The sequence below is a fragment of the Micropterus salmoides genome, unplaced genomic scaffold (assembly GCF_014851395.1).
Source record: "Micropterus salmoides isolate LMB-PRFRI ecotype aquatic unplaced genomic scaffold, ASM1485139v1 Ms_hic_scaffold_1, whole genome shotgun sequence".
NCBI lineage: Eukaryota > Metazoa > Chordata > Actinopteri > Centrarchiformes > Centrarchidae > Micropterus > Micropterus salmoides.
In genome coordinates, this window is record NW_024040040.1 from 40381034 (window position 1) to 40405448 (window position 24415).

The following is a 24415-nucleotide window of genomic DNA, read 5'->3' on the forward strand; positions in this document are numbered from 1 at the left end:
CGATTGGACAGTTTACTTCAGCTCTTCATAGCAAAGAGTCAAGAAGCCCTGAAATGAAAAGCTCACTAAATATTTGGGATAAAACATGCTTGTTTATGAGGCAGGTGTCCTGGAGTCCTGGATTTCCTAGCAACACCCCTGACTTCCAGTTACAGATGCACACACCTCAATGTCTGTCATCGCTTCATTTTCCCGTACGTTGCTTGGTGGATCCGATAGCCAAGGCTACATACAGGAAAATGCTGCTGTGAAAAGTGAATTGTGTGTGTGTGGGGGGTGGGGGGTGGGGGGTATATTTATGAACATGTAGGTCTATGTATGTATGTGTGTGATTCCCTTTAATAGCTTTGCAGGCAGACACAGTTAGCTGAGAAACAGACGGTGTTTCATTAGTGATTCCTGTAACGTCAATAAAGTTGGGATGGTTAACAGGAAGCGTGTGGGATGGAGCAAGGGGGAGACCGGCCCCAAGGCCGAGAGAAGTGTCGGACCAGGCGGGAGATCATGATGATGATGATGATGTCATCACTCATAAACTGACAGGAGGAGATCTCACTGGCACAATATCTTTGTAACAAGCACTTTGACCAGACATCGTTAAGACTAATCTAATGTGTGTAGCTGGGAAAGGAAGACAAAACAACAACAGAATGCCCATCAAAGGCATAGATAATGTTAAATAATATATAGTACTAAAATGAAAAGAAATGTCTTTAGACAGGTTTTGTTTACAGCTAGATTAACTTGTATGCCTTTTCTACTTTGGTAGCAGCTGGCAAGCTTTTTATAAGGGGTACTCCAGTGATTTATTATTTTATTATTTAAAATTTAACATTAAAGAATGGTCAAAAGTGAGACAGCAGAGGCAGCTGTACCTTAACTTTTAGTTCCTAGTATGATACAAGCTCTAAAAACTAAACAAAACCCTGGATCCTTCAATTTCCATAATGCAACTCGATCTCCTTAGATTGTGCCTCCCTGGTAAACTCACATCCTTCGAACTCCTTTCCCCCAGTTTGTAACACAGGTTTCAGTTAAAAAGTTGAAGTCCAGTCTGAGGTTACCTGATGGGGATCATTAGGGTTAGTTTCTAAGACGGCTCTCTCCAGACCCACAAAAGACAATATACAACAGTTAGTGTGGGCTGAGTCATGACGGTTAATAAAGGGATCTTTATATGTGAAGTCAGTTGATGCTGCTTTAACAAATAAATATAAACGGTAAAATAAAATAATTTACATCAATAAATGCATTTTGCATTTCCTTGGAATAAATTAATTATGTACATCCTTAGATGCAGTCTTACTAACCAACCTGCATGCTGTACGGTAACAAGCAGCCCAGGTCTCTGCTGCTCACGCTAACAATCTTGAGTACATAGCACCATCTACTGGACATGTTCAGAAACACAAGCAGTCTGTAGCGCCAGGCCTCATTGAACCAGATGATGCACCAGAGGGTGGTGTTGTTCTTCTCTCCTTTGTTGAAGCGGCACTCAGTTTTGAAATCAGTAAGTTGCTCCAACAACTATAAATACATAACTTGCAGAGTTTAAGGTTTAATTGATTTTCTCAATACTTTATCACATTATATCTATTTGAGTAATCATTCTCTCTTGACTCTAATCACCATCTGCAGAGCAAGTTTAACTGGGAATAATCCATTTCTGCTCGACACTGGTCTGAACATTGCCTACAAATATCGATATTTTAAGTAGGTTTTGATTTCTGACCCCCTGTGAGCGATAAACAGTTTTTACCATTGTCCTAATAAGAGGCTGTGCATTTTATTGCTGAGTATATGAGAAATGCAATACAGCAATAACTGCTGGCAATGATTGTGGGAAATATTTATATATAAAGGAAAGGTTTGTAGCGACACCCCACTCACCCACCCACCCTTTTTTTCAATGCAGGCATGCTTGTTCAGTCTCTATTGTACTGGTTCATTCGTTCACATGGGAAGTTTTCTGTTTATTTTTCTGCACCAAAAAACAGACACTCTCTGTTCCTCTGCTGCTGCGGGGCATTAAAGCCAAATTCTTCACAGACAGGCACAGACATATTATTCTATGGAAAAGGCTGCTGCTGTCATCAAAATCTCTAGTCACACTCTATCTGTTTTAAGAAAGGTCATGGTTAAGTAAATGCCCCTGGACTAACAGTGTAACATCTCTATCTTCTCTAAATCAATGGCATTTGTCTGGCAAAATGAATATATTGTGTATTATTTCTTCTACTTCTCCTTTTGGATCACAAATAATTAGAGTATTACAGTATTGTGTTGGACTTGAAAGACAGGTCTCTGAATCACTATCCACTCCGCTTTCCATTTGGTGACCTGGTGCAAACCCACACCTTTGCATCAAGAATTCCTTAAATATAATATGGATGAAGCGCACAAATTAAGTTATGAAAAGGAGATCTGTACAAAATAAGCTATACTTCACTCACTGAAGTGTCTGTTGTCAGCCAGTAAATAGCCCGCCCAAAAAATGAGAAAGACCCAAGAAAAACTGCACTATATATGTGTTGCTTTTTGCCTTTTATGCTAAGTGATAACTCATAAATGACTTTGGTTGTAATAACATGCTCTTACCAATAAGAACAAATCATTTGGATCATTGTGATTTGCAGAGCTGTTCTATGAATAAAAATACTTTAAATACTGTGAAATCTTTAATAGGGGGTTTAAATAGCAATTACAACATATATGTTGCATTAGCAGTATACTGTAGGTAAAGGTTATAATAGATTTACTGTAGCTATACTTGCAAAGGTGCTACAATAGAGCTGCCACAATAATGCAGTGCCACTATCTTCTAAATAATCCCTCTCACCCTTTCTGCTGTTGTGAATTCATGCTGGTTTGTGGTATTGATTAGCTTGCTGCGTGCTGATAGTCAGAGACAGAGTGCTAAAAAAAAGTGTTTTTAATGTCAGGAGACAAAAATATTAGACTAAACTTTAGACATTTGCTTCCACCACACCTACCAATTTTGGGTAGTGAAGCAGAGATTTGACATTCAGGCTTCGCTCAAATGCTGCTCCTCCAAAGGGGAATCAGAGAGCATCAGAATGAGGCGCGGAGGAGGAGGCAGGGGATTGATCACCCAGCCTACCTAGTCCAGGAAATGAATTAATGACCTTGGGGGAAAGTCATCCGTCCCTTTGACAGCAAGGAGGGAGTCAGCTCTCTCTACAAAAAAGTACATCTTATTCTCTGTCAGCCCAGATGTTTTCATTTAATCTCCATTCAGTGAAAATCTACCTTTCAGAAAGAAAAAAACAAGTCAAATGGAAGTTATTTCAGTGCTGTCTTCATTGTATGGGTTGAAGTACTTTTCATCAATGACTGAGTGGTTATGTTCTCTGCAGAAATAAACTGCCGTCAGTAGACATATTTGTTTACAATTTATTGCATCTAATAGACTGCCAGGCACAGAGCCCATTGTACATATGAGCCTGTGACCAGTCAACCACTGCTAGGTCAGCAAGGGTCCCAGCTGTCCAGATCACGTGGTGTACTAAACAAGCCACCATATGTGCCGACAAGCATGCTGGTCTATGACGTCCTACAGTTAGTGTAATTGAAACTAACTGAATGAAAATGTGAATCTATTTGCATTTCCAGTAGTATTCGGCATGGTTTATGTCTTAGACAGCTGATGTTACTCACCCCAGTTTTACATGCAAGCAGATACAGAGCTGAATGCACGTTAGACTTAGGAAAGAAACTACAAGTCCCAGTGTGGCTAACGAGGAAAACAGTTCGCCCCCACGATTTGACGCGTTCAGGTTGCCTTCTCCTCGTTAGGTTTTATCTATTTATATTTATCTATGAAAGTTGTAAATAAGACAGTCGTATATTTGCTGCAGATACAGACAAAGAAGAAACAATAGCCCACATATGTTTCTTGGTGAGGGTTTTTACATTTAACAATCACATTAATACTGTAGCCTATTGGTAGTCTTCATCTGTAATATCATTGCTGAATAAACTTATCTACAAAACGATGTTGTCTTTTCATCTCAGATACCACTCTCAGTCTTTTTTCCCTATAATCTTTTGAGCTGATGTGATCAAAATAAGACACATTCAGGGTTTTTCCTCGCTCTAATTTTGCTCCGAACTCCGAATTATACCATTTCCCGACAGTCATTGAAGCTAAAATTTTGCCCACCAGCAGCAGCAGCAGCAGCAGCAGCCATCCAAACAGATTTCATTCACTCAGTGGCCGCTCCGTGGAGAACAACAGGCTACCTCCCGCTGTCCTGTGTGAGTGTTACAGCCTTCTCTACCTTGAGCCTTTCCTGGAAGTTATGTCAAGTAATATCTGTCGCCGTTACAGTCGAGGACGAGGCTTGTTGCTTAATTTCAGAAATGTCTCGCGTTGAATCTGGGTTTTTATTTCTTTTCAAAGTCATGCCTGAGACGTTTGCTGGACAGCGTGGTCTTTTGTTCTCTAGGTATATTCCTCGTTTTGACAAAGGATAGCTGGGTGTAATTTAGCCTTACCCGCTGCGACAGTTTGACAGCTATGCGACTGTTTCGTGTGTTACTTTTGGTGGGATATTTCACTGTGTTTAGTAATTCAGCGATATCAGGTGAGCAGTTCAGTCCAGGGTGGACATACTACCAGAATGCTATAAGTCGAAAGGGTTAGATTTTCCAGCTATATAAACGTGTCCACTTTGGAAGCAGCAACTATTTTTGATATTTGCTAATGTTTTAATTTTCTGTTGTGTTTTTTTCCCCCTAGGATGCTGCACAGCTATGGGACAAAGGAAACAAAAAACCCTTATGAATCAAGGTTGCTATCTAACAAAGAGCCATAAAATCAACATCAACTTGAGGTCCTAAATTAGGGGAACACTGCAAAGACAGCACCTTTTTATTATTGGTTTCATGTTTTTTTGTTGTTTTTTTTTTTATTTAAGAATCTTATAAGCTATTTAATGTATCACTCCTTAGACAATATTCTAAAGTGTCAAGCTAAGGAAGGTGATGTTATTCTGTATTCAGTCAAGATACCCCTACCACTATTGTGCAGTGGCTTGTAAGAATATTTTGGCACTAATGTTGTGTTTTGAGAGGATGGAATAAAATATACTCATAACTGGAGGGGTTCAGTCCGCCCCAGTGCAACTGGCAGGGCAGAGTCTTTTCTCCAGCTCCCAGCTCTGTCCTCATGTGGCATTAGATACTGACTGACTTGTCAGCACAGCCAGGAGTCTGCAAACGGAAGCTGCATCTCCAGCTGCGCCATGACTTCATCGGACAATGAAGAAACAGGGAGCGACCTGTCTCTGGAGATCCACGAGCTCCAGGATCAGTACACGGACCCAGAAAACTGCTTCAAGTCCAAAAGCTTACCCATCCTGAATGGACCGTGTCAGCCGGATCGCATGGCGGCAGAGCCTCGGCTGGTCAACACAACCATTACCTGTGTGGCCGTGCGGGAGAGCAGCGAGCTACAGTCAAAAACCCCAGACTCCAGCCAGGCGGAGTCCCCCTCCTCCAGGACAGATTTCTCCCCCTCTTTCTCCAGCATGGTGGGGCTCAGCAGCTCTTTACCTGTGGAGGGCCACAGGGCTGTCGCCTCCGGGGGCAAAAAACTTGGTTTCTCTCTAACACGCCTTATCCGCATCCCAGCCAGGAAGTATGTGCGGGTCATCCTCAGTGACTCCCGCTGCTTCCTGTTCTGCATGTGCTACCTGACCTTCATCCAGTCCCTGATGGTTTCGGGCTACCTGAGCAGTGTCATCACCACCATTGAGAAGCGTTACAGTCTGCGCAGCTCTGAGTCCGGCCTGCTGGTCAGCTGCTTCGACATTGGCAGCTTGCTGGTGGTGGTTTTCATCTCCTACTTTGGAGGCAGGGGTCAAAGGCCACGCTGGCTGGCTGTGGGTGGTGTGGTCATTGCTGTTGGGGCAGCATTGTTTTCCCTGCCCCACTTCATCTCGCCACCCTACCAGATCCAGGAGATGAACTCCTCAGCGGGCCACGAAGGTCTCTGTCAGAGTGGCAACAACAGCGGGCGTGAATTGCACGATGTGGCATCATGCCCACGCGACCAGGAGGGAAATGAGCACAACCTGTATGTGACTCTGTTCATCTGTGCCCAGATACTTGTGGGCATGGGTTCCACGCCAATCTACACCCTGGGCCCCACCTACCTGGATGACAATGTGAAGAAAGAAAATGCATCTCTCTATCTAGGTAAGACAATCTGGATCCCCTAGAAGTTGGAACAGGAGGCTAGATTAATGGCGCATGTAAGCACTCTAGTCAGACTCTGTCATGACTAACATTTATAAAAAAAGTGCAGGAATCATGTTGCATCACAAAAACAGTAAGGTGGTTTTACACAATCCAGACATGCTGAATTAATTTGAATAAACACGGAAGACAGGCTCCTTTTTTAGAGTTGAGCAGCTTCACTAACTGTGCAGCTCTGGTGTGTGACTGTGTTAGGACATAATTAGTGTCAGGTAACTCGGCTGATTTCATTTCCATTATAAATGGATTAGATTTTTGCATTTTGACAGATTTAGAAGTTGGATTCTTACAGGTTTGGTCTTGCTAGAGGGTATGTGTATGTGTGTATACCCAAAGATTTCAACAATGCACTCATTACCCCGCCAGCCCTCTGTCCTTTTGATTTAATCTCCATGGCATGCAACCTCTGCACCACACTGGGGTAAATACAGAGACTGCAAAGTTAACCTTGGGCCAGAATCGCATGAGAGGAGTGTGAGGTGAGAAGCAGAACTGGGTTGCTTATGATTAATGGTCTCATACTGTCTGTGTGTGTGTGTGTGTGTGTGTGTGTGTGTGTGTGTGTGTGTTTGCACGCGCATGCACAACAATACGGCTGTGTCCTCAGGCGCGTGTGTCTGTGCGCACAGAAAGCTAGCGGCACTACACAGTAAAGCAACATGCTCTCATGTTTAGCCAGAAACGATAAGTTTCTGTTGTGTTTGAGTGTTAGCAGATTAGCTGTTGTATTCTTTGCCAAATCATCCGTACATTTCTACACAGGCATCCCGTAATTCATCTGGTATGATGGGGCTTTGCTGGCCTTAATTAATTTGCTCAGAATGATTGCCTGTACATACACACCACATACTCTACATAGCTTAGAGGAGTTCACGACCGCTGAAGTAATCCTCCTGTCTGTCTGCACACTGTAGTTAGGTTATTGGGACATGGGGCTCCTCTGCTGGTACAGTGTCTTACACAGATGGTCACTGACCTGTGTGTAGGGCTGCAACCAATAAATATTTTCATCAGCAGTTAATCTAGTGATTATGTTTTTGATTATTCATCATCTTGTTTACACTATAAAACAGTCAGAAAATAGTGGAAAATGGCTACCACAGGTTCACACAGCCAACTAACAGTTCAAAACCCCAAACTGTTCACTTAGCAGTGACGTAACCCTCACATTTCAGAAGCGGAAACCACTGAATGTGTGCACTTGATAAACGAATGATTAATTGATTGGAAGTATTGCCGATTTATCTTTTGGTTGACCTGCTAACCAAGTGATTGACTTACTGTTTCAGTGTGTGAGTCGTATGCAGGTGTAATGAATGCATGCGCTCAGTTGGACGAAAAACATCGCCGAGATGGTTGCACAGCGTTAGCCACAGCGCTCCCCTGATCAAACATTACAGCCTATGGAGCACATTCGCTGTCAAGTCCTTTCGCTGCCTGCTCCGCTGCCCTCGAGACCCAGTATTGATCAGATCCCTGCGTTACAGGGAGCCAATGCAGCATAGCTATTGAACCAGCTATAAAAACAAGGGGGGAAGCAACCTCAAACTCAAGACTTTCTGTGCCCTCACCTTGGTGAGGCACTCCAGTGCAAATGCGCCAGGGCTCATAAAGGCTCATTGAGTCATCACAGTCAAGACTTCCCCTTCGTTGTACAAGATATCCATCAGAGGCAGCACTTGGCTCCAGTGACCTTGATGGAATTTTTTTTTTTTTTTTTTTTCTCAGAGGACTCGCAGAGGGATAATCTGTTTCATTCCAGCAAAGCATTGTTTGGGAAACACAGACATGTCAGAGGGAGCAGATAAGTGAGGAAAATGTCCTTGATTTGCATTCCAGATACTCACAATAACCATGGTAACTGGGCTTGAATTTTATTATCTAGGTGTTTAGAATACATTTTTATCTGTGTCATTCTCTGAGGCATGTGGTAGTATTTAGTGAGTCAATCAGTCACAGGTGAAGAAGTCCAAGCAGCGGGGGCTTGAAAAGAATCCACCTTTTTTATGTTACATTTTCAAAGCTCAGGAAAAAATCATATTGTTGGGCAAGTGCAAGAATTAACATCGAAATGTTAGTTTTCTAACCTCCGCCTTCCTCCCCGCAGGAAAGAAAATTGAGTACTAATATAAACCAGTTCACCCAGAAATCCAAACAGCCATTTCTATATTATCCCAACTTAATTTTGTGGTGATATAGGCTACCCATATCTCGAGGAGCCTTCCCCCACACTTTGGTGCCCCCCCAACTTCAAAACTCATTAATGTAAACCCCATCTCAATTTACACTGGCTCAGAGGGGAGGAGTTGCTCGCTTTTGTAGGACAATGGGGTTTACACTGAGGGGTACTTCTGGCGCCCTTGGAGGGAGAGAAAGAGAGTGTGTGTCTTTTTGTCAGGATGTTGTATATGCATGCATACACAGTAGGGCATTCCCTCTGACCTGTCACCCCATTTCCCAGCTCCGGCCCCATGTCACTATGGTAATGTAATGGGCACAGCATCTGAACTTTACCTCTCTACTCTACTTTGTATGTGAAAGTGGGGAAATTAGGGTATAGCTAATATAGCTTCGCTTTTTAGATTTTGTGGTTTTATAGTTTTCCTCTAGAGACAATAAAGACAAGAATAAGTTGCTTGAGTGTGGAAGTAGCCACCATGTGCACATTCCTGCTCATTTTCCCCGAGTCTTTTCTCTTTCTGCTCCAACAGATTTACAACATACCATTCTTGGCGTTACTGTGGTGAACGTTTTGTCTGCGCTCTTCTTTGAGTAGCCGCTCCGTCTTGTGTGAAGGTGGCTCGTTGCATTGGACAAGGTTTCTGTTCTTAAGCTAAGCAACTCATACATTGTAAAGGTACAACTGGATGCGAATTTACCTGGAAAAACTGCCCAGCTTTAGTTGTTCTCTTTTTTTTGTCTCTGCTGTTTCCGAACGTCTCCAATCTCTTAGCAATCTGTCACCATCTCACAATCGGGAATCAAAAATCTCCTCATTGAATTGTTGGTTCATTTCAAGCTTTGGAGAGTGGCTATGACCTCCGGTTATGAGCAGGAGTGGGGTTTTTTTCTGTTCTTTTTTTGCATTGATTACTTCTGTGATTTACAAGCTAATGATGCTGAAAAGCTGTTATTGATGGGGGATGAATGGAGAGGTCAGCTCTGCTTAGAGTGCTGTCTGCATGTTCCACATTACCGTCCACAGGAGGTGTATAATCTCACCTTGCAGCAAAGATTTACCTAAAGTAAATTTATCCCTTTCTTTATGCACTGTTCTTTTATAACCTTTTTTTATTGTCTAGACTTTGCAGCCTCTTTGCATACAAATATGCATGTAGCCACCCTTTCTACATGCAGGATAAGGTTAATTGATTCCCTCTGGCAGAGAGAGTCCCGCTGCCTCTGCATGACATAGTTTGCAGTGCAGATGACTCTGAAACTGACATGCTGGTGTGTGTGTTGTTTGTGCTTGTGTATTATTCATGTCTTGTTAGATACTCATAAAAAACCGAGGGCACATCACGTAGCCCCAGCTTGAGACAGTGGCACTGTAGAGGGCTGTTTATTTACTGAAGAGGTGGAGGAGGAGGAGGAGAGGTGGTGCACAGTTTAGGAATAGAGGAGCTTTAACACCCGCAAGGGACAGCTTGAACACCAGTCTTGTCTGCACTCTCCAATACATACACTCATGTTCGTGTAAGCACAAGGGGTGTGTACTCTGCTCTCTCTCCCCGACAAATATAGAAAGAACAGTTGCTCTCAGTCTCTCTCCAGAGGTGTGTTATGTGTGTCCCCACCAGATCAGAAAGGAAAAAACAGGAACAAACAGTCGGTTTTACAATCACACCTCACTGTGCTTTTGTTTTTTTGTGACTCAGGATTATCTGTCACAGCCCCCAGCATGTCCCTCTCTGTGCACTCTCAGTCACTTTCATTAAATTGTATGTGTCCTGTTCTGTTAGCAGCCAGAGCAAATGCAGATTGTGCGCACACACAGACGTAAACACACAAGTCCCCCAGAGAACCTGCCTTCTCCCCGCCGCTCTCTGCCCCGCCAGGCTGACAGATCACATTTCAGGATTGGTTAGTGTACACGTTTGGTCCTGTCAGAGGTTGAGACACACACACACACACACACACACACACACACACACACACACACACACACACACACACACACACACCTCTGCCCCCTCTCCATCCACTCAGTCCTGTTGGCCACACAGGCCCTCAGGGTTACTCAGCATTAGGCGACCTTTTTAGCTGCAGACTGCAGGGCTGCCAGCTCTGACTGCTACTACTACAACTCCCCTGTGAACCGCTGACCCCTGTGAGGCTGATCCTCTGCCGCTGATGCTGGAAAATCTTTTACTGTTGTTTATCTCTCCACCAACCTGCACTCCTCACAGCCAATTTTACTATTCCAATCAGTCTGCAGAAAGAGTAGGAGTGATGGAATAAGGCAGAGAAATTTCAGGCAAGTATGGGAGTCTGTTTTTCAACAACTGTAGTATAGTCGTCACTCAACCTCATTGACCGATGACTTCTGGCCATTTTCAGTCTTGTGGCCGGGTTATTTTGACAGTGTGGGAAGGTTCCTGGGGAAATGCCACAAGAGTTTTTTTGCGATAGCAGGAACGCTGAGAAACCTTTTGTTTTCAGCTATGCGGGAAAGAAATGGACATTTTTTTCTTTGTTCTTGCTGGCTCTCTGGTCCATGTTGTTCCGCCAAATCCTCCTTGATCCCAGGCTCTTGTTTGCTCGGCTTGAAATTAAATAATGCCACAAAACGGCTTTGAAGTGGTTTAATTGTCCCCGCACTGAAACACTGTAAGGGATTGTTACTACTTGTAAGTTTTTCTCGTACGTTTACACATTAGAAATGGACTTGGATAATAAAATGTGATTTAGATTTTCAGACAGATTCACTTTATGGCTTCAAAAAGCTCAGGACTGCAGACACCAAAGCCATGAATCCTAATTAGTGAACATCTTGAGAGGTTATATACTGAACATCCTCTATCTGGACAAATGACAGTGCCTCATTAAAAAAGAATCCGATTCACATATAATTGATAACAAATCTTTGTGACGTATGTCAGCAGTAATGCAGTTGTAGTACCTTGATGTATTGCGATGCGTTTTGTGATATGTGAAGTTGTGACTGAAGCAACAATGCATTTTGCCCAAGCCAAACTTACATTCAGGGATGATAAAGTTTTACGTAACCTAACATGTTGAAGAGGGAGCTGTAGCAGAAGGCGAAGCTTTTGATTTACAAGTCGATCTACGTTCCAGTCATCACCTATAGTCATGAGCTAATGACCGAAAGAATTAGATCGCCGATGCAAGCGGCCGAAATGAGTTTCCTCTGTAGAGTGGCTGGCCTCACCCTTAAAGATAGGGAAAGGAGCTTTGGACATCCAAAAGGAGCTCGGAGTAGAACCGCTGCGCCTTCCTCCTCATCAAGTGAGCCAGCTGACGTGTTTCGGGCATCTGATTAGGATGCTTCCCAGGCGCCTCCCTTTGGAGGTTTTCTAAGAACGTCCAACTGGGAGGAGACCCTGGGGTAGGCCCAGAACTTGCTAGAAGGAGTATATATCTTATCTGGCCTAGGAACGCCTCAGTATCCCCCAGGAGGAGCTGGAAAACGTTGCTGGGCAGAGGGAGGACGTCTTGAATGCCCTGCTTAGCCTGCTGCCATTCCGGCCTGCCTTTGCATAAGCGGAAGAGAACTGATAGATGGATGGCTTTAATACTTCTATCTCCTCTGAAAGTGTTTTATGGCTAGTAACAAAAAAAAACAAGAGGCCACTTCACTTTAGATGTCCTTTGCCTTTTTATCTCTGCTGACTGAAAGCACTTAAAAACCTGCAGCCACTCTGTGTATTCTTTCTGATGAAGCTAATCAGAATTGTGAAAAGCAAAATGCCTGTGTCCAGAGAGGAAATAAGTTGTTGTCAATAATTACCAGATGTTTATCTGTTGCCAGGGGTACAGTATGTGTTGTGATGGCTATCAGCACAGAGTGTACTTTTGCTAACGAGCACCAGATTCCCAAAAAGTCAGAAAGTCTGACTTTGGGATTCGATATATCTGACCTGCGTCAAATCGCTGAACTAGTTACATGAACAGGGAGAGCCTATATGTCCACGTCAAGCTGAATATCCCATCTCTCCCTAATCTCTCTGTCATCTAAGTGAATTCAGCCTTTAGGGTGCTGTTAGGAGTGTTTTTCTACAGAGATGAAAAAATATTCCTCTACTCTTATGCCCTCAAAGCAGGAGACTGGCTATTGTTCTCCTTGACCCTTGTGCTGCAAAGTTGGAGGATGAGGGACGGGGAGGGCTGCTTAAGGGAGAAGTGGTAATGGCATTTACGTAAGTGTAAGAACACGTGGAGCACACAAAAGCTGTGGTTTTAGTGCTATGGTTCACAAATATGATGATAGTGTCAACAAATACTGATCTCCATGTGGACATCCAAACAGTTTTGCTCAGTAGAATAACATTCTTTTATAACATGCGTCAACATATTTACACACTGTGTGTCCTTTTTATGTGGACTTTTTCTTCTTAAATTGGCCTTCCTCCCCTTCTGACCTTCGACTGTTTTTTCTGCTGTGTTGGCTGCACATAGAAGACCCATCTGTGTTGAGCGTCCTGGAGGGACAGGAGCCCACTCTGAGGGGAGATGGATGGCACTAAACGTTTTCTGACCTCACCCTGTGGGATCGCTGCTCCACACGCACACACGGTCAGACACATACAGATGTGCTGAAAAATAATGCGCCAAGACCAAAAATGTAGCCTGACCGGCGTACAGACCGGGGCGCTCTGCACATTCATTTTTCTGTCTTAGCGGCTCTGCCAGGCTCTGTTATGCCACTAAATGTAGCGTTAAGCTGGTTGTGCATTATATAACGCAGGCTAATAGGCTAACAGGCTAACATGGAACTGTGATACAGCTCATTGGAGAGACAGTGTTTTGGTTCACTGATGTTAGCTGACTAAGTTGCTCATCGTTGTGGAATGCTAACTGTTTATTATTTAAATAGCCGGTTACAGGTACTTTATAATAATTTTCCAAAGCCTGCTGCTTTAATGCTATATTTTTTCTTCAGGTTTTTGTTCCTGTAGCTATATGTTAAACATTTAAGATGGTGAGAGAGCAGCTGGCAGGGTGCTTGCACGGGGGAAAAGGGTTCTACGAACATATATGTGTGTGTGTGTGTGTGTGTGTGTGTTTCTGCGCACCTGCAGTTGGGGGTGGGTGAGGTTTGGGGCTTTGGGGGTTGTTGGGAGCAAGCGTAAGTGTTTGTAGGAGGCGGAGTTTTATGGTGCAGACAATACACTTGGTTTTCCTGCAAGCATGCAGTGGTATATAGACATCTGTGCCTGTGTAAAGAGACTGCAGGGAAGTCTGACCCATCAACGTCAAGACAGGCTTCATACACTCCTGTCACATTGTGTAGGAGGCACTTCTGCCGCAGCACAGTGTACTGAGTTTGTTTTTTACCTGCATTAACACCAAAGGGTGTGAATGAAAGCAGGGCCGTGGCATTTAGTCAATCCATCTGCTGTGTGTTCTGCCACAGTAAATATTCTCATGAACAGTAATTTTAGTATAATAGTATCCCAGATTCATGGTTAAGATCACATAAGCTCGGCTATTTATACATTCATTTAGCCTTTTTACACCCATTCTCTTTTCCAAGGAAATGGGGCTCACAAAGGAAAACAGATTTGCAGAACACCCTTGCAGGCATAAAGAGCAGCAGTAAATACATCCTGATATCCTGGTTAATCTCAGATATATTGTATTTTCTTAAGGGCAAGGCATGAGCCAGTGAACACTATTAGAAATGGCTCTTTGTGTACTTTCACCACGTCTTTCGAGTGAGCTCAGTAGACTTCTTGTTTGTTTTCCTCTTGACGAATAGCTGCTGCAGGAATTGGAAGGAGGAGGATGTGCTGATGAATCGGCCACATTCTTGGCACCGGCTGGGATGGGGCCGGGGGGGTGCTGCTTTAGTTCTATGGACCAGATTGCTGTGCCATGTCTGTTAGTGACAGAGGCTGAAAAGCTGCAGGTGCAAGCTTGTGGCTAATAAACACCTAAGCCCCTACTCCAATGGATACACGCACACACTAGGTCCTTATGTATAATGTGGTTATACCCCCTAGCCCAGATGCCCCATTGATGGCCACTCATCAGTTGAAAGATTATCTGCCACCCTCTCAAATGTTGGAACATTATCTATGCATAGACAAACACACAGACTTGGTGGGATTGACGCTGAGAGAGAGAATCCCCTCCAAATGGCAGGATGACGCACCGTTTTCATCAGAGATTGATAATGAAGCAAGTATGGCATGATTCATGTTCTGTATGTTTGCAAGCTACGTACTGACAGATCCATTTCCCCCCCAATGTTTAAATAGGAGCTTTCATTGCCAGAAAACGCTTGAAACTGCCCTTATCAACCATCAATTATAAGTAGTTCGTTAGATAACATACAAATGGAGAATCTGCTCATATTTTTAAAAAGGAATAGGTTAAAATTCAAAAAAAATAGATGGTTTAGGAGGAAAATCAACTAAAGATGATGGATTAGACAATTAAGTGGAGAGCAGAAGGATTGACTAAATGTGGCAGTGTGTGAAATACGCTGCTCAAAAAAATAAAGGGAACACTTGAACAACACAATGTAACTCCAATTCAATCACTCCTGTGAAATCAAACTGTCCACTTAGGAAGCAACACTGATTGACAATCAATTTCACATGCTGTTTTGCAAATGGAATAGACAACAGGTGGAAATTATAGGCAATTAGCAAGACACCCCCAATAAAGGAGTGGTTCTGCAGGTGGTGACCACAGACCACTTCTCAGTTCCTATGCTTCCTGGCTGATGTTTTGTTCACTTCTGAATGCTGGCGGTGCTTTCACTCTAGTGGCAGCATGAGATGGAGTCTACAATCCACTCAAGTGGCTCAGGTAGTGCAGCTCATCCAGGATGGCACATCAAAAGGTTTGCTGTGGCTGTCAGCGTAGTGTCCAGAGCATGGAGGCGCTACCAGGAGACAGGCCAGTACATCACGAGACGTGGAGGAGGCCGTAGGAGGGCAACAACCCAGCAGCAGGACCGCTACCTCCGCCTTTGTGCAAGGAGTGGCAGGAGGAGCACTGCCAGAGCCCTGCAAAATGACCTTCAGCGGGCCACAAATGTGCATGTGTCTGCTCAAACGGTCAGAAACAGACTCCATGAGGGTGGTATGAGGGTCCGACGTCCACAGGTGGGGGTTGTGCTTACAGCCCAACACCGTGCAGGAAGTTTGGCATTTGCCAGAGAACACCAAGATTGGCAAATTCACCACTGGCGCCCTGTGCTCTTCACAGATGAAAGCAGGTTCACACTGAGCACATGTGACAGACGTGACAGAGTCTGGAGATGCCGTGGAGAACGTTCTGCTGCCTGCAACATCCTCCAGCATGACCGGTTTGGCGGTGGGTCAGTAATGGTGTGGGGTGGCATTTCTTTGGGGGGCCGCACAGCCCTCCATGGGCTCGCCAGAGGTAGCCTGACTGCCATTAGGTACCGAGATGAGATCCTCAGACCCCTTGTGAGACCATATGCTGGTGTGGTTGGCCCTGGGTTCCTCCTAATGCAAGACCTCATGTGGCTGGAGTGTGTCAGAAGTTCCTGCAAGAAGAAGGCATTGATGCTATGGACTGGCCCGCCCGTTCCCCAGACCTGAATCCAATTGAGCACATCTGGGACATCATGTCTCGCTCCATCCACCAACGCCATGTTGCACCACAGACTGTCCAGGAGTTGGCGGATGCTTTAGTCCAGGTCTGGGAGGAGATCCCTCAGGAGACCATCCGCCACCTCATCAGGAGCATGCCCAGTTGTAGGGAGGTCATACAGGCACGTGGAGGCCACACACACTACTGAGCCTCATTTTGACTTGTTTTAAGGACATTACATCAAAGTTGGATCGGCCTGTAGTGTGGTTTTCCACATTGATTTTGAGTGTGACTCCAAATCCAGACCTCCATGGGTTGATAAATTCGATTTCCATAGATAATTTTTGTGTGATTTTGTTCAATTCAACTATGTAAAGAAAGGAGTATTTAATGAGATAATTTCATTCATTCAGATCTAGGATGTGTTGTTTTAGTGTTCCCCCTTTTTTTTTTTTGAGCAGTGTATATATCTGAGGAATATTAGAAAGTGAAGTAATATGAAAGGGATGAGGCACAAAGGAATTAGCACATTTCTCTTATGTTGTGCCTTTGAATGACAGTCCATCACTAAGCTACTTAAAGAGAACTGTTGTTGGTTTGATTGGCTTGTCACAAGGGGAGATTGTGAGGAAGAAAGAGTGAAATAGATTTCCAACTGTCTAATAAATAATGCTTTGTAACGCTGGCAAAGATGATGAGAACTTTTCTCCTCCTTTCCAACAAACACTTGACTTACAAAAAAGTCGGACTGCTTTGTGCAGAGCATTCACAAAAATACCAAATAAAATGGAATGCAAAAATGTACAACAATTGGGACACATAAATCACCAACAAAAACACTGTTTGATTCAACGTACATCACAATTGTTTTTAAAAGGATTAAATAGATCAAATTTGACTCCAAAAGCGTTTTCTAAACTCAGACTTTAAATCTTTTGTCCCAAAGAAGAGCGTTTGTCCATCGGACAGTGATGGATTTAGAGGCCCAGTCACATGTTTTAATGCAGCATAGAGTACAAGAGTAAGCATCCGAGGATTGCTTTGCTATGCATCACTGGCCGGGTTCTCCTTCCATCACCATGTTCCCAGTTGACTTTCCGACTTTGCCATTTAGATTTCTTTGCATTCAGCCGTACTCCCCCAGCCTTCAGCCCCCAGAGTGGTTTCTGGTAGGCATCAGCAGCAGATTTGCGGTCTTATGCTGTCTCTGCAGGTCCAGAAGCCTTAGGCTAGCATCAGAATCAGCACAAAGTGGTCATTTGTTGTCAAGGGTCAGGATCCGTGACCCCTCTGATGCACAGTGAAGCTTTACTGCTCAGGAAAGCCTTGCATGCTAGAAACGGAAGTGGTAGTGGATGAAGGTTATAATTGATTGAACAGGGGAAGGTAAGACGGGTCTAGCTTAGAGTCATTAGCTGACCACACAAATGTTCACTGACCTTCCAGTTCTAGTTATTTCTCTCATGTTACTGTCCTTGTTAGGGAGACAACAGTTAGATTGATAGGGTAGAGACAGTAGCTCAAGCATCAGGCTAGTAGATTTCTGTGTTCTCTGGGAATCTTATCGTCTTAATATGACGTAGCATTGGAGTCTAAACATTAGATAGATTAGTTGTTCTAGTTCAAGGCTAGCTGAAAATGACCTAATAGGGAAACGTAGAGGCACTAGGGGGAAGACAGAAAAGTAAAAGGGACTTAAAGATGCTATCCTTCAGATTTGGTGCTGGCATTCGATGTGTTCACATATTGTATGCTGGGACTGTATCTCCTCGGCCGGGCTCAATAAACAATGCTATCACCTCCATTCTCTTTTGTCTAATTTTCTAAATATTTGATTTAGCGAAGTGAGCTTGGGGAACCCCTGCATGGAAAGTATAGCAGCTGGCATGAAAAATGGATTACTGTGTATACCAGTTTGCACTCCTGTCCCGTCCTATAACAAAAGAGGACACAATTTCTGACAACAGAATTCCTATCACTCCAGCGCAGCATGTACGTTAGATTTGTGAATCGGATATTCACTTGCCCTTATTGTGTGTCTCACCTCTGCACCATCAATCATGCACCACATCGCCTGGATGTGGATCTGGATGAGAGGCAAGGTCACAGTTTTTCTATACAGAAGAATAGAGTAGGAGGGATAAAGGAAGGGAAATGCAGATCTTAGATCCTGATCAAGTTATTTGCCCCCCTTGTGACCAGTCATGTCTCTGCTTAAGGAGCTTATAATAGTAATGCCTGGGGCTAAAGCGGTACAAAAGCCTGATGGGTGGCTTGAAAGTTGATTTCTGAGGAAGAAAGGCTTTGATGTAGCTTTTTATATGGCTCTGAGAAGTCAATTCAAGTAAATGAAGTCTTGAATCTTGGTCTGTGCCAGCCTGTACGGACTACACACTGAGATCAAGGTTCTTTACTTGATCCATTAGAATATCCACCACAACCTGCATCTTACTCTGCTTTGATGACCTGAACTTCATACTCACTGTAGCCATTTACCACCCACTGTTCTCCCCGTGGGACGCCAGCACTGTGTAAAACTTTTATTATTAAATGTTACATGAAAATGAAATGATGATCAAATATAATTACTATATAGAATAATTAATTTAAGATTAATTTAGCTGGAATAAAGACCTGGGTTAACCAAAATTACTAGGGGTAAATCTAGTAGATCTCATGCAATATCATCACAGTATTAAAACGTGACGATATTTCTCGTCAAGGTGAAAAGCTGTCTCACGATATCAGCATGACTTGGTGTGAAATTAGCAGGAAAGATGACTCTTTTAAATTGTTTGTGTGGCAGCATTTTGGGTACCAGGTGGAAGCAATAAACGGCAACAGAGTGAGTGACAGACGTGAACAATATATAAGCAACATTTCAAAATGCACCTGCATTGTTTTGCATTCTTTCTGTCATATAAAAGACAAATTTAATAAATTTCATCGTTGAAGATTTCTTCTTTCTAAAATATTCTATTTATTCTCGTGAACCCAAAGTAGTTTGTCGTCTCGCTTTGTGAGCTAAGTGTATCGTCACACACCTAAAAATGATATACTATATAATTTCCTTCCTAAAATGCAATTAAATGTCATCATTTATTTTAAAACAATTCTCACTTTAAGGAATCCAGAATAGAAAAGATATTGTATTTTGCAGTGTGTCAAGTCCACACTGTTTGCTGGCAATTGTATGCGCACACATGCAGGGGCATATTTATATGTGCTCTCTGTTTGGGTGCCCAAACAGATGGGTAGCGCTAAACCAACCGGGGAGCCACTGCAAAGCTAAATCAGCATGATATTATCACAGAGACAATATCTGCCAGCTTAACACATGGCAGAAAATGGCTTCCTGACCTGTTTGTACCATATTGGAGCCATGCAGCTGCACAGCTAGTGTCTGGCTTTCGTCAATCTGTGTCTATTATTGTACAATATGTACTGGTGAGGTTCAGATTTACTTGTGTGTGAGGTTGTGTGACAGCGGCTGGATTATCATTCCACACTAGCAATCCCACCCTAATCTAATCACTCGTCTCATTCCAACATGCCAATATAATGTGTCTCTGTTCATGAATATCTGACTTTGGGAGAATTAGTGAATGTAGTTGGGTTTATGTCGATTTAGTCTCTCTGACTTTATGGAAATTGTGATTTTGCGTCACATTTCACTCTCATTCATTTCCAGCACCTCTACTACCTACCTCTACTTTAACTTTGTCTGGCCTTTTTTTCTGTTTAACCTCTCACATCCTCTCTTGACTGACTGTTGACTGTATAGGAAGAACTTGTGCAAGTACCCATATAGAACTCTTTTTTTCCATTATTCAGTTGCTTAATGCAAAATCATGCACAATCGTGCGAAGAGAACTACACTGTTAAAGGTATGAATGAGAATTTCCACTTACTTATGAGATGGGAATTACTTGCTGTAACATTTTGGACCCTACTTTTGTGGCGGCAGACCCGACCAAAGTCACGCACTTTAGTATTCTGTTGACCTTTATTTTGCTTTAAAAGAGCTTCACATAAAAATGAACTAAGTTAATTGAGCTCTCCCCAGCCAGTGGAGTGTTTAAATCTGCATCAAACAACAATGTTTAATACGGTAAAAGCATGAACTCTGGTAAATCAGTCTGCATTTATCTATGAAATAATGAGTAATTCTTACAGTATCTGTTTATCCACTGCTGCTACATGCTGTATGAAAAGCTTCTCCTTCACTTCATTAAATCCCTGCAGCCATCTGAAGGCAGCAAGACAGATGTTGACAAATCTGTAGCCTCCCATATTGAGAAGTGCCACTCCAGGGCGCAGTGCCATTATGCACGGCCCTCCACTGTGCTTACCGTCATTAATTCGCATGCAAATGACACCAGGCTGCTACAGAATAACCACACATACCTGTACACACATCAGGCCGGTCAGTATACAGCCTGTTTTATGTGATACATTTTATTACCAGAGCTCCGTAATCAAGTGTATTACCATTATTTCCAACTTGTTTAAAAAAAAAACATTTTCAGCAGTTCATGTTATTGAAACAAAATGATTTCCTAAAGAAGCGTCCTGGGCTGTTATTTAATTTGTTGTGTTCACCTACTGCTTTGCAATTGCACGATTAAAACAGGGCCCCTGCAGCCTGTTTCTGCATTATGCAACATGAAAAATAGGATCAACACACTAGCTTTCCACAGCAAATGGATTTAGAGAAATATGCAATGTTGCATTCTGGTTGTGTATGGGTATCGTCTTTATAACTCATGCATGTTAATGCAGTTTGTCCCTCTGTCCTTACTGTGTGTGTGTGTGTGTGAGAAAGAGGCCACAGTCCCCATGCATGCCCTCTGGGTATAACTGTAAGGTTAGGACTTGTAAGAAGACACTGCTATGTCAGCAAGTCGCCATTACAATGCCGTCATCCCCCTATTTCATTGTCTTTTTCCTCCTCTTGTCTCTCGGCTGGGGAAGGTCACATGACTGGATTGATCCCCATAACAGAGGGATACATGGAGCACTGTTCCTCTCCCTTGGTTCTATTCTAACAGCAGCACCCGCACAGATCATTGATCATACAGCTTTCACCTGCAGCTCCACTTTCCAAAGAGCTTAAGGCCTTGAGCTGGACTGGTCATATCAGAATTCTGAAGTGTGTGCTGACGTATCACATAAAGTAGATGATATTAAATAAAGCGGGAGAGCTCATTTAGATTTTTTTCTGTCATACAGCAGGGGTGGAAATTGATTATTATCCCAGGTCAGAGTGAATTGGTAATGTGTGATGCATAATGCTACATTAATCGACTCTTGGGGGGGGGGGGTTGACTGAGCTTTGTAGGCTAATAGCCAGGTGGAGCGATGCATAATTCACTGAAACTAAGTTTCCAGCCAGAGAGCGGAGAGGTATTACAGAGCCATGCTCATACCTCAGGGGGCTTTTTTGCAGGAAAGTCACAAGAGAGAAACAATTCCCAAAACAAATGAGACATACTGCACATGGCCTGCACGTAAACATAAACATGCTTGCATACACACATTATGCTCATTTCAGTTTATGTGCACTTTCAGAAGTGTTAATGTGGCAGTGTAACGCTGATGATTCTCCTGTTGTATCCTCAACCTTTTAATCATACTGTGTTCTGACAAGGCAGTCCTGTCCTTTTTTTTTTTTTTTTATTTTGTCCACGTAATTAAATCAAATCATGAATCTGTTGTAATGAGTTTGGCCACCAGGGAGCTGCTTCATTAGGTGCAATGTGCTTCCTCATCAGGTCCGGTTGCTTTGCGTTCTCTCCGTCCTGTGCTGCTCTGGCTGTGTCTCCAAGGGTGAGGGGTTAGGAGAACAGAAGGTTGGGAGAGGTTGTGGGATGGGGGGCACTGCATTTTATTGTGCCTGAAATTCCATTTACAGCTAAGGCAACTATGGACACAGCAGAGTGCAGTATTTCCCAGAATTCTTTGCAATTCTTGCACAAGTTGTAAGTGATGCTGTGTGACATGTGGAAGAAAATCTGGTGTCAAGGTGTACAATCTGTAATGAATGAACTACATCGCTGAAATCAATAGTCAATTAAACAGTAAGTTGTTCAACTGAAAATGTAACAACGAACTTTGATTACTGATCAGCTATTAAAGGCATTTATTGAACAAAAGTGCTGCTTTTCTCTGTTTTTATATATATAAATAAAATATTTATTGACTGGTGGTTGGACTAACATTCTGATGACAGCATTTGGCGCTGTGGAAAATTGTGATGGGCATTTCACTATTGAAATATCTGAAATTTTAAAGAAGTTAATCTGAAAAGAAAAGTAATTCGTTGAAGTTCTAGATGGCTCCAAAGGACGGGCAAAATAACAAACACCTTAATTCAAAAATATCAGCAGCCGCCTGGGCGTTTACTTTTCTTGTAATCATACTTTTAATTCACACCTCTTCTGCTCTTTGCTGCCACTCTCCCCTTTTCTGTTTCACCCTCCATTCATTTCCTATGAGCTCTGAATGAGTCAGTGCTGCTCATGAATACAGAGAGTCACTCACAGAGTGTGGAGGAGGCAGAGTGGAGACAACACAGCAGCGCTGGTCCCTGAAGGTTAGACGTGAGAGGGATGTTGCTGAGCAAGCTTTATCACTCTTTTTACATGGCAGGATCAGTCACTGTAGCCGGGCTCTTCTCCTTTCCCCTCCTTCTGTTCTTTATGTTCCATCGCTCTCGCTCCCCTCTGCAGATGTTATTCTGTTTCTTCCTACCTCGTGTTTTCTTTTTTCTCGTTCGTCTCCACTTTCTCTCCCTGCCACTTTTCTCTCTGTTGATCAGTTTTTATTTCTTTCTCTATCCCACTAAATTGCCAGTCTCTTTCCAGGTTATTGTCCAGTAAATCTCTTCTTCCTTTGCCGTCGTGCCAATACATCCATCACCAACGCTGGAGCTGAAACAGTAAATTGGACTAAATGATGCGTTATAAACTCACTAACCCTATCCGTCCTTCACTCTTACCCTCGATGCCCTCGCACCGCCCTTGTCACGTGTCCCATGTGCATGTACGTAAGCGTTCATGTGTGTATTGAAGGTGCAGGAGGTACTGACCTTGGTTGACATTGAAGCCCCTGTGATGTTGTAATTGATGCTTTGGTGCTTCTTGATGAGTTCTCGTAAATGTTCACGTGTGCGTTTTTTTCCCCCCCTGGCCTGTTCAATAAACATTTCCTCAAACCTCATTAATATTGTGTTGCTCATATTGGATTTGTTTTGTAATATTTGAACTTGCATGCTCTGTGGCTTCATCCTCAATTTGTATCTTTTCATGCATGTCTAATGCATATAACAAAGTCAGCACAAATTTACCACAACATAGTGAAAGTCAGACTGGATGGTCACGTAGATGGCTTAGATGCTGACTTTGTACAACATGAGTAAAAAGCCAGAGACCGCAATGGAGGGCTCCTCATCCATTTCCTCCACATGTGTAAAAAGACATATGAAGCCTATAATGTAATGTATTGTCCTTCATGTGCTGCTGGTAAAGGTCTATTGTGGTTGATTGAGTAAAGTGAGCCATGCTTTCTGCACTGGTATGCTCCACTGACGTATGTAGTCACAGCATGTGTGATGGAGCGCTGCTGCTGTGCCAGCATATTCCTCAATCCGATGGCTGTGCCCTGGCCGCCCTTCAGCCCGGCCGCAGCCCTCCAATCCCTTCATCCCTAAATATCCCGGCTCGGTGCCAAGCGGGCAGGGTAGGGTGACGAGTCAGGCACAGTTTATGACCCCCCCACCCCCCTCGCGTCCTCCAATCGGGCAGAACACTGTTAATGTGATGGATGGAATGGCAAGACAGGTGCTTTCACAGTTGCCCCAAGGGGGATAATATATGGTCCTCCCCGCCTGGGTGCCCCAAAAAAATGAGGATGGAGATTGGAGGGCAACCAACAGACCGTACTTGGTACTCAACCTTTGCCTGAGGAGTGTACGCATGGATGCACCCGATGTGTCTGGCTCAAACCAGAGTGTTTCAATGATGGGCTGTTATATTTGGGGCACAGGAAGGGTCTGCGAGGTGAGGTGATGAGATTGATTCATTGATAGGGTTTTCTTTCTGTGAGCTGATTCACACACTGCAGTCACGTCCATTCATATTTCCATTATTAACCAGCTCAAACCTACAGCTCCAGATGATTTACACTTGTTAGACTGGTCTAAAGCTCAAGAGGCAGGAGGTTTGAATCTGAAACCCCTGCAATCCATAATATATTGTGTACTAGCTGTCATCCTTAAACTCACTTGTCAAAGTCTAGTCGGCATCATAGCCAGCGTTTATATTATGGTCTGTGTTCTGTGCTTTATAGGTGGAAATAATTATGCTGTGTGTCACAAAAG

At 43.4% G+C, this 24415-nt stretch overlaps 1 protein-coding gene across 2 annotated transcripts in view; it reads left to right on the forward strand.

Annotated features, from left to right (window-relative positions):
- The first annotated feature begins 4157 nt into the window (after nucleotides 1-4157).
- LOC119909397 (solute carrier organic anion transporter family member 5A1) overlaps nucleotides 4158-24415 on the forward strand; it is a 40947-nt gene continuing 20689 nt past the window's right edge. The window contains exons 1-2 of one of the 2 annotated variants that reach the window (XM_038727604.1): nucleotides 4158-4278; nucleotides 4763-6222. In XM_038727604.1, the coding sequence (XP_038583532.1) occupies nucleotides 5268-6222 (955 nt within the window). In that variant the 5' untranslated portion in view covers nucleotides 4158-4278; nucleotides 4763-5267. Of the gene's footprint in view, nucleotides 4279-4456; nucleotides 4608-4762; nucleotides 6223-24415 lie in introns of those variants that run through there. The other variant, XM_038727611.1, reaches the window with a different exon arrangement.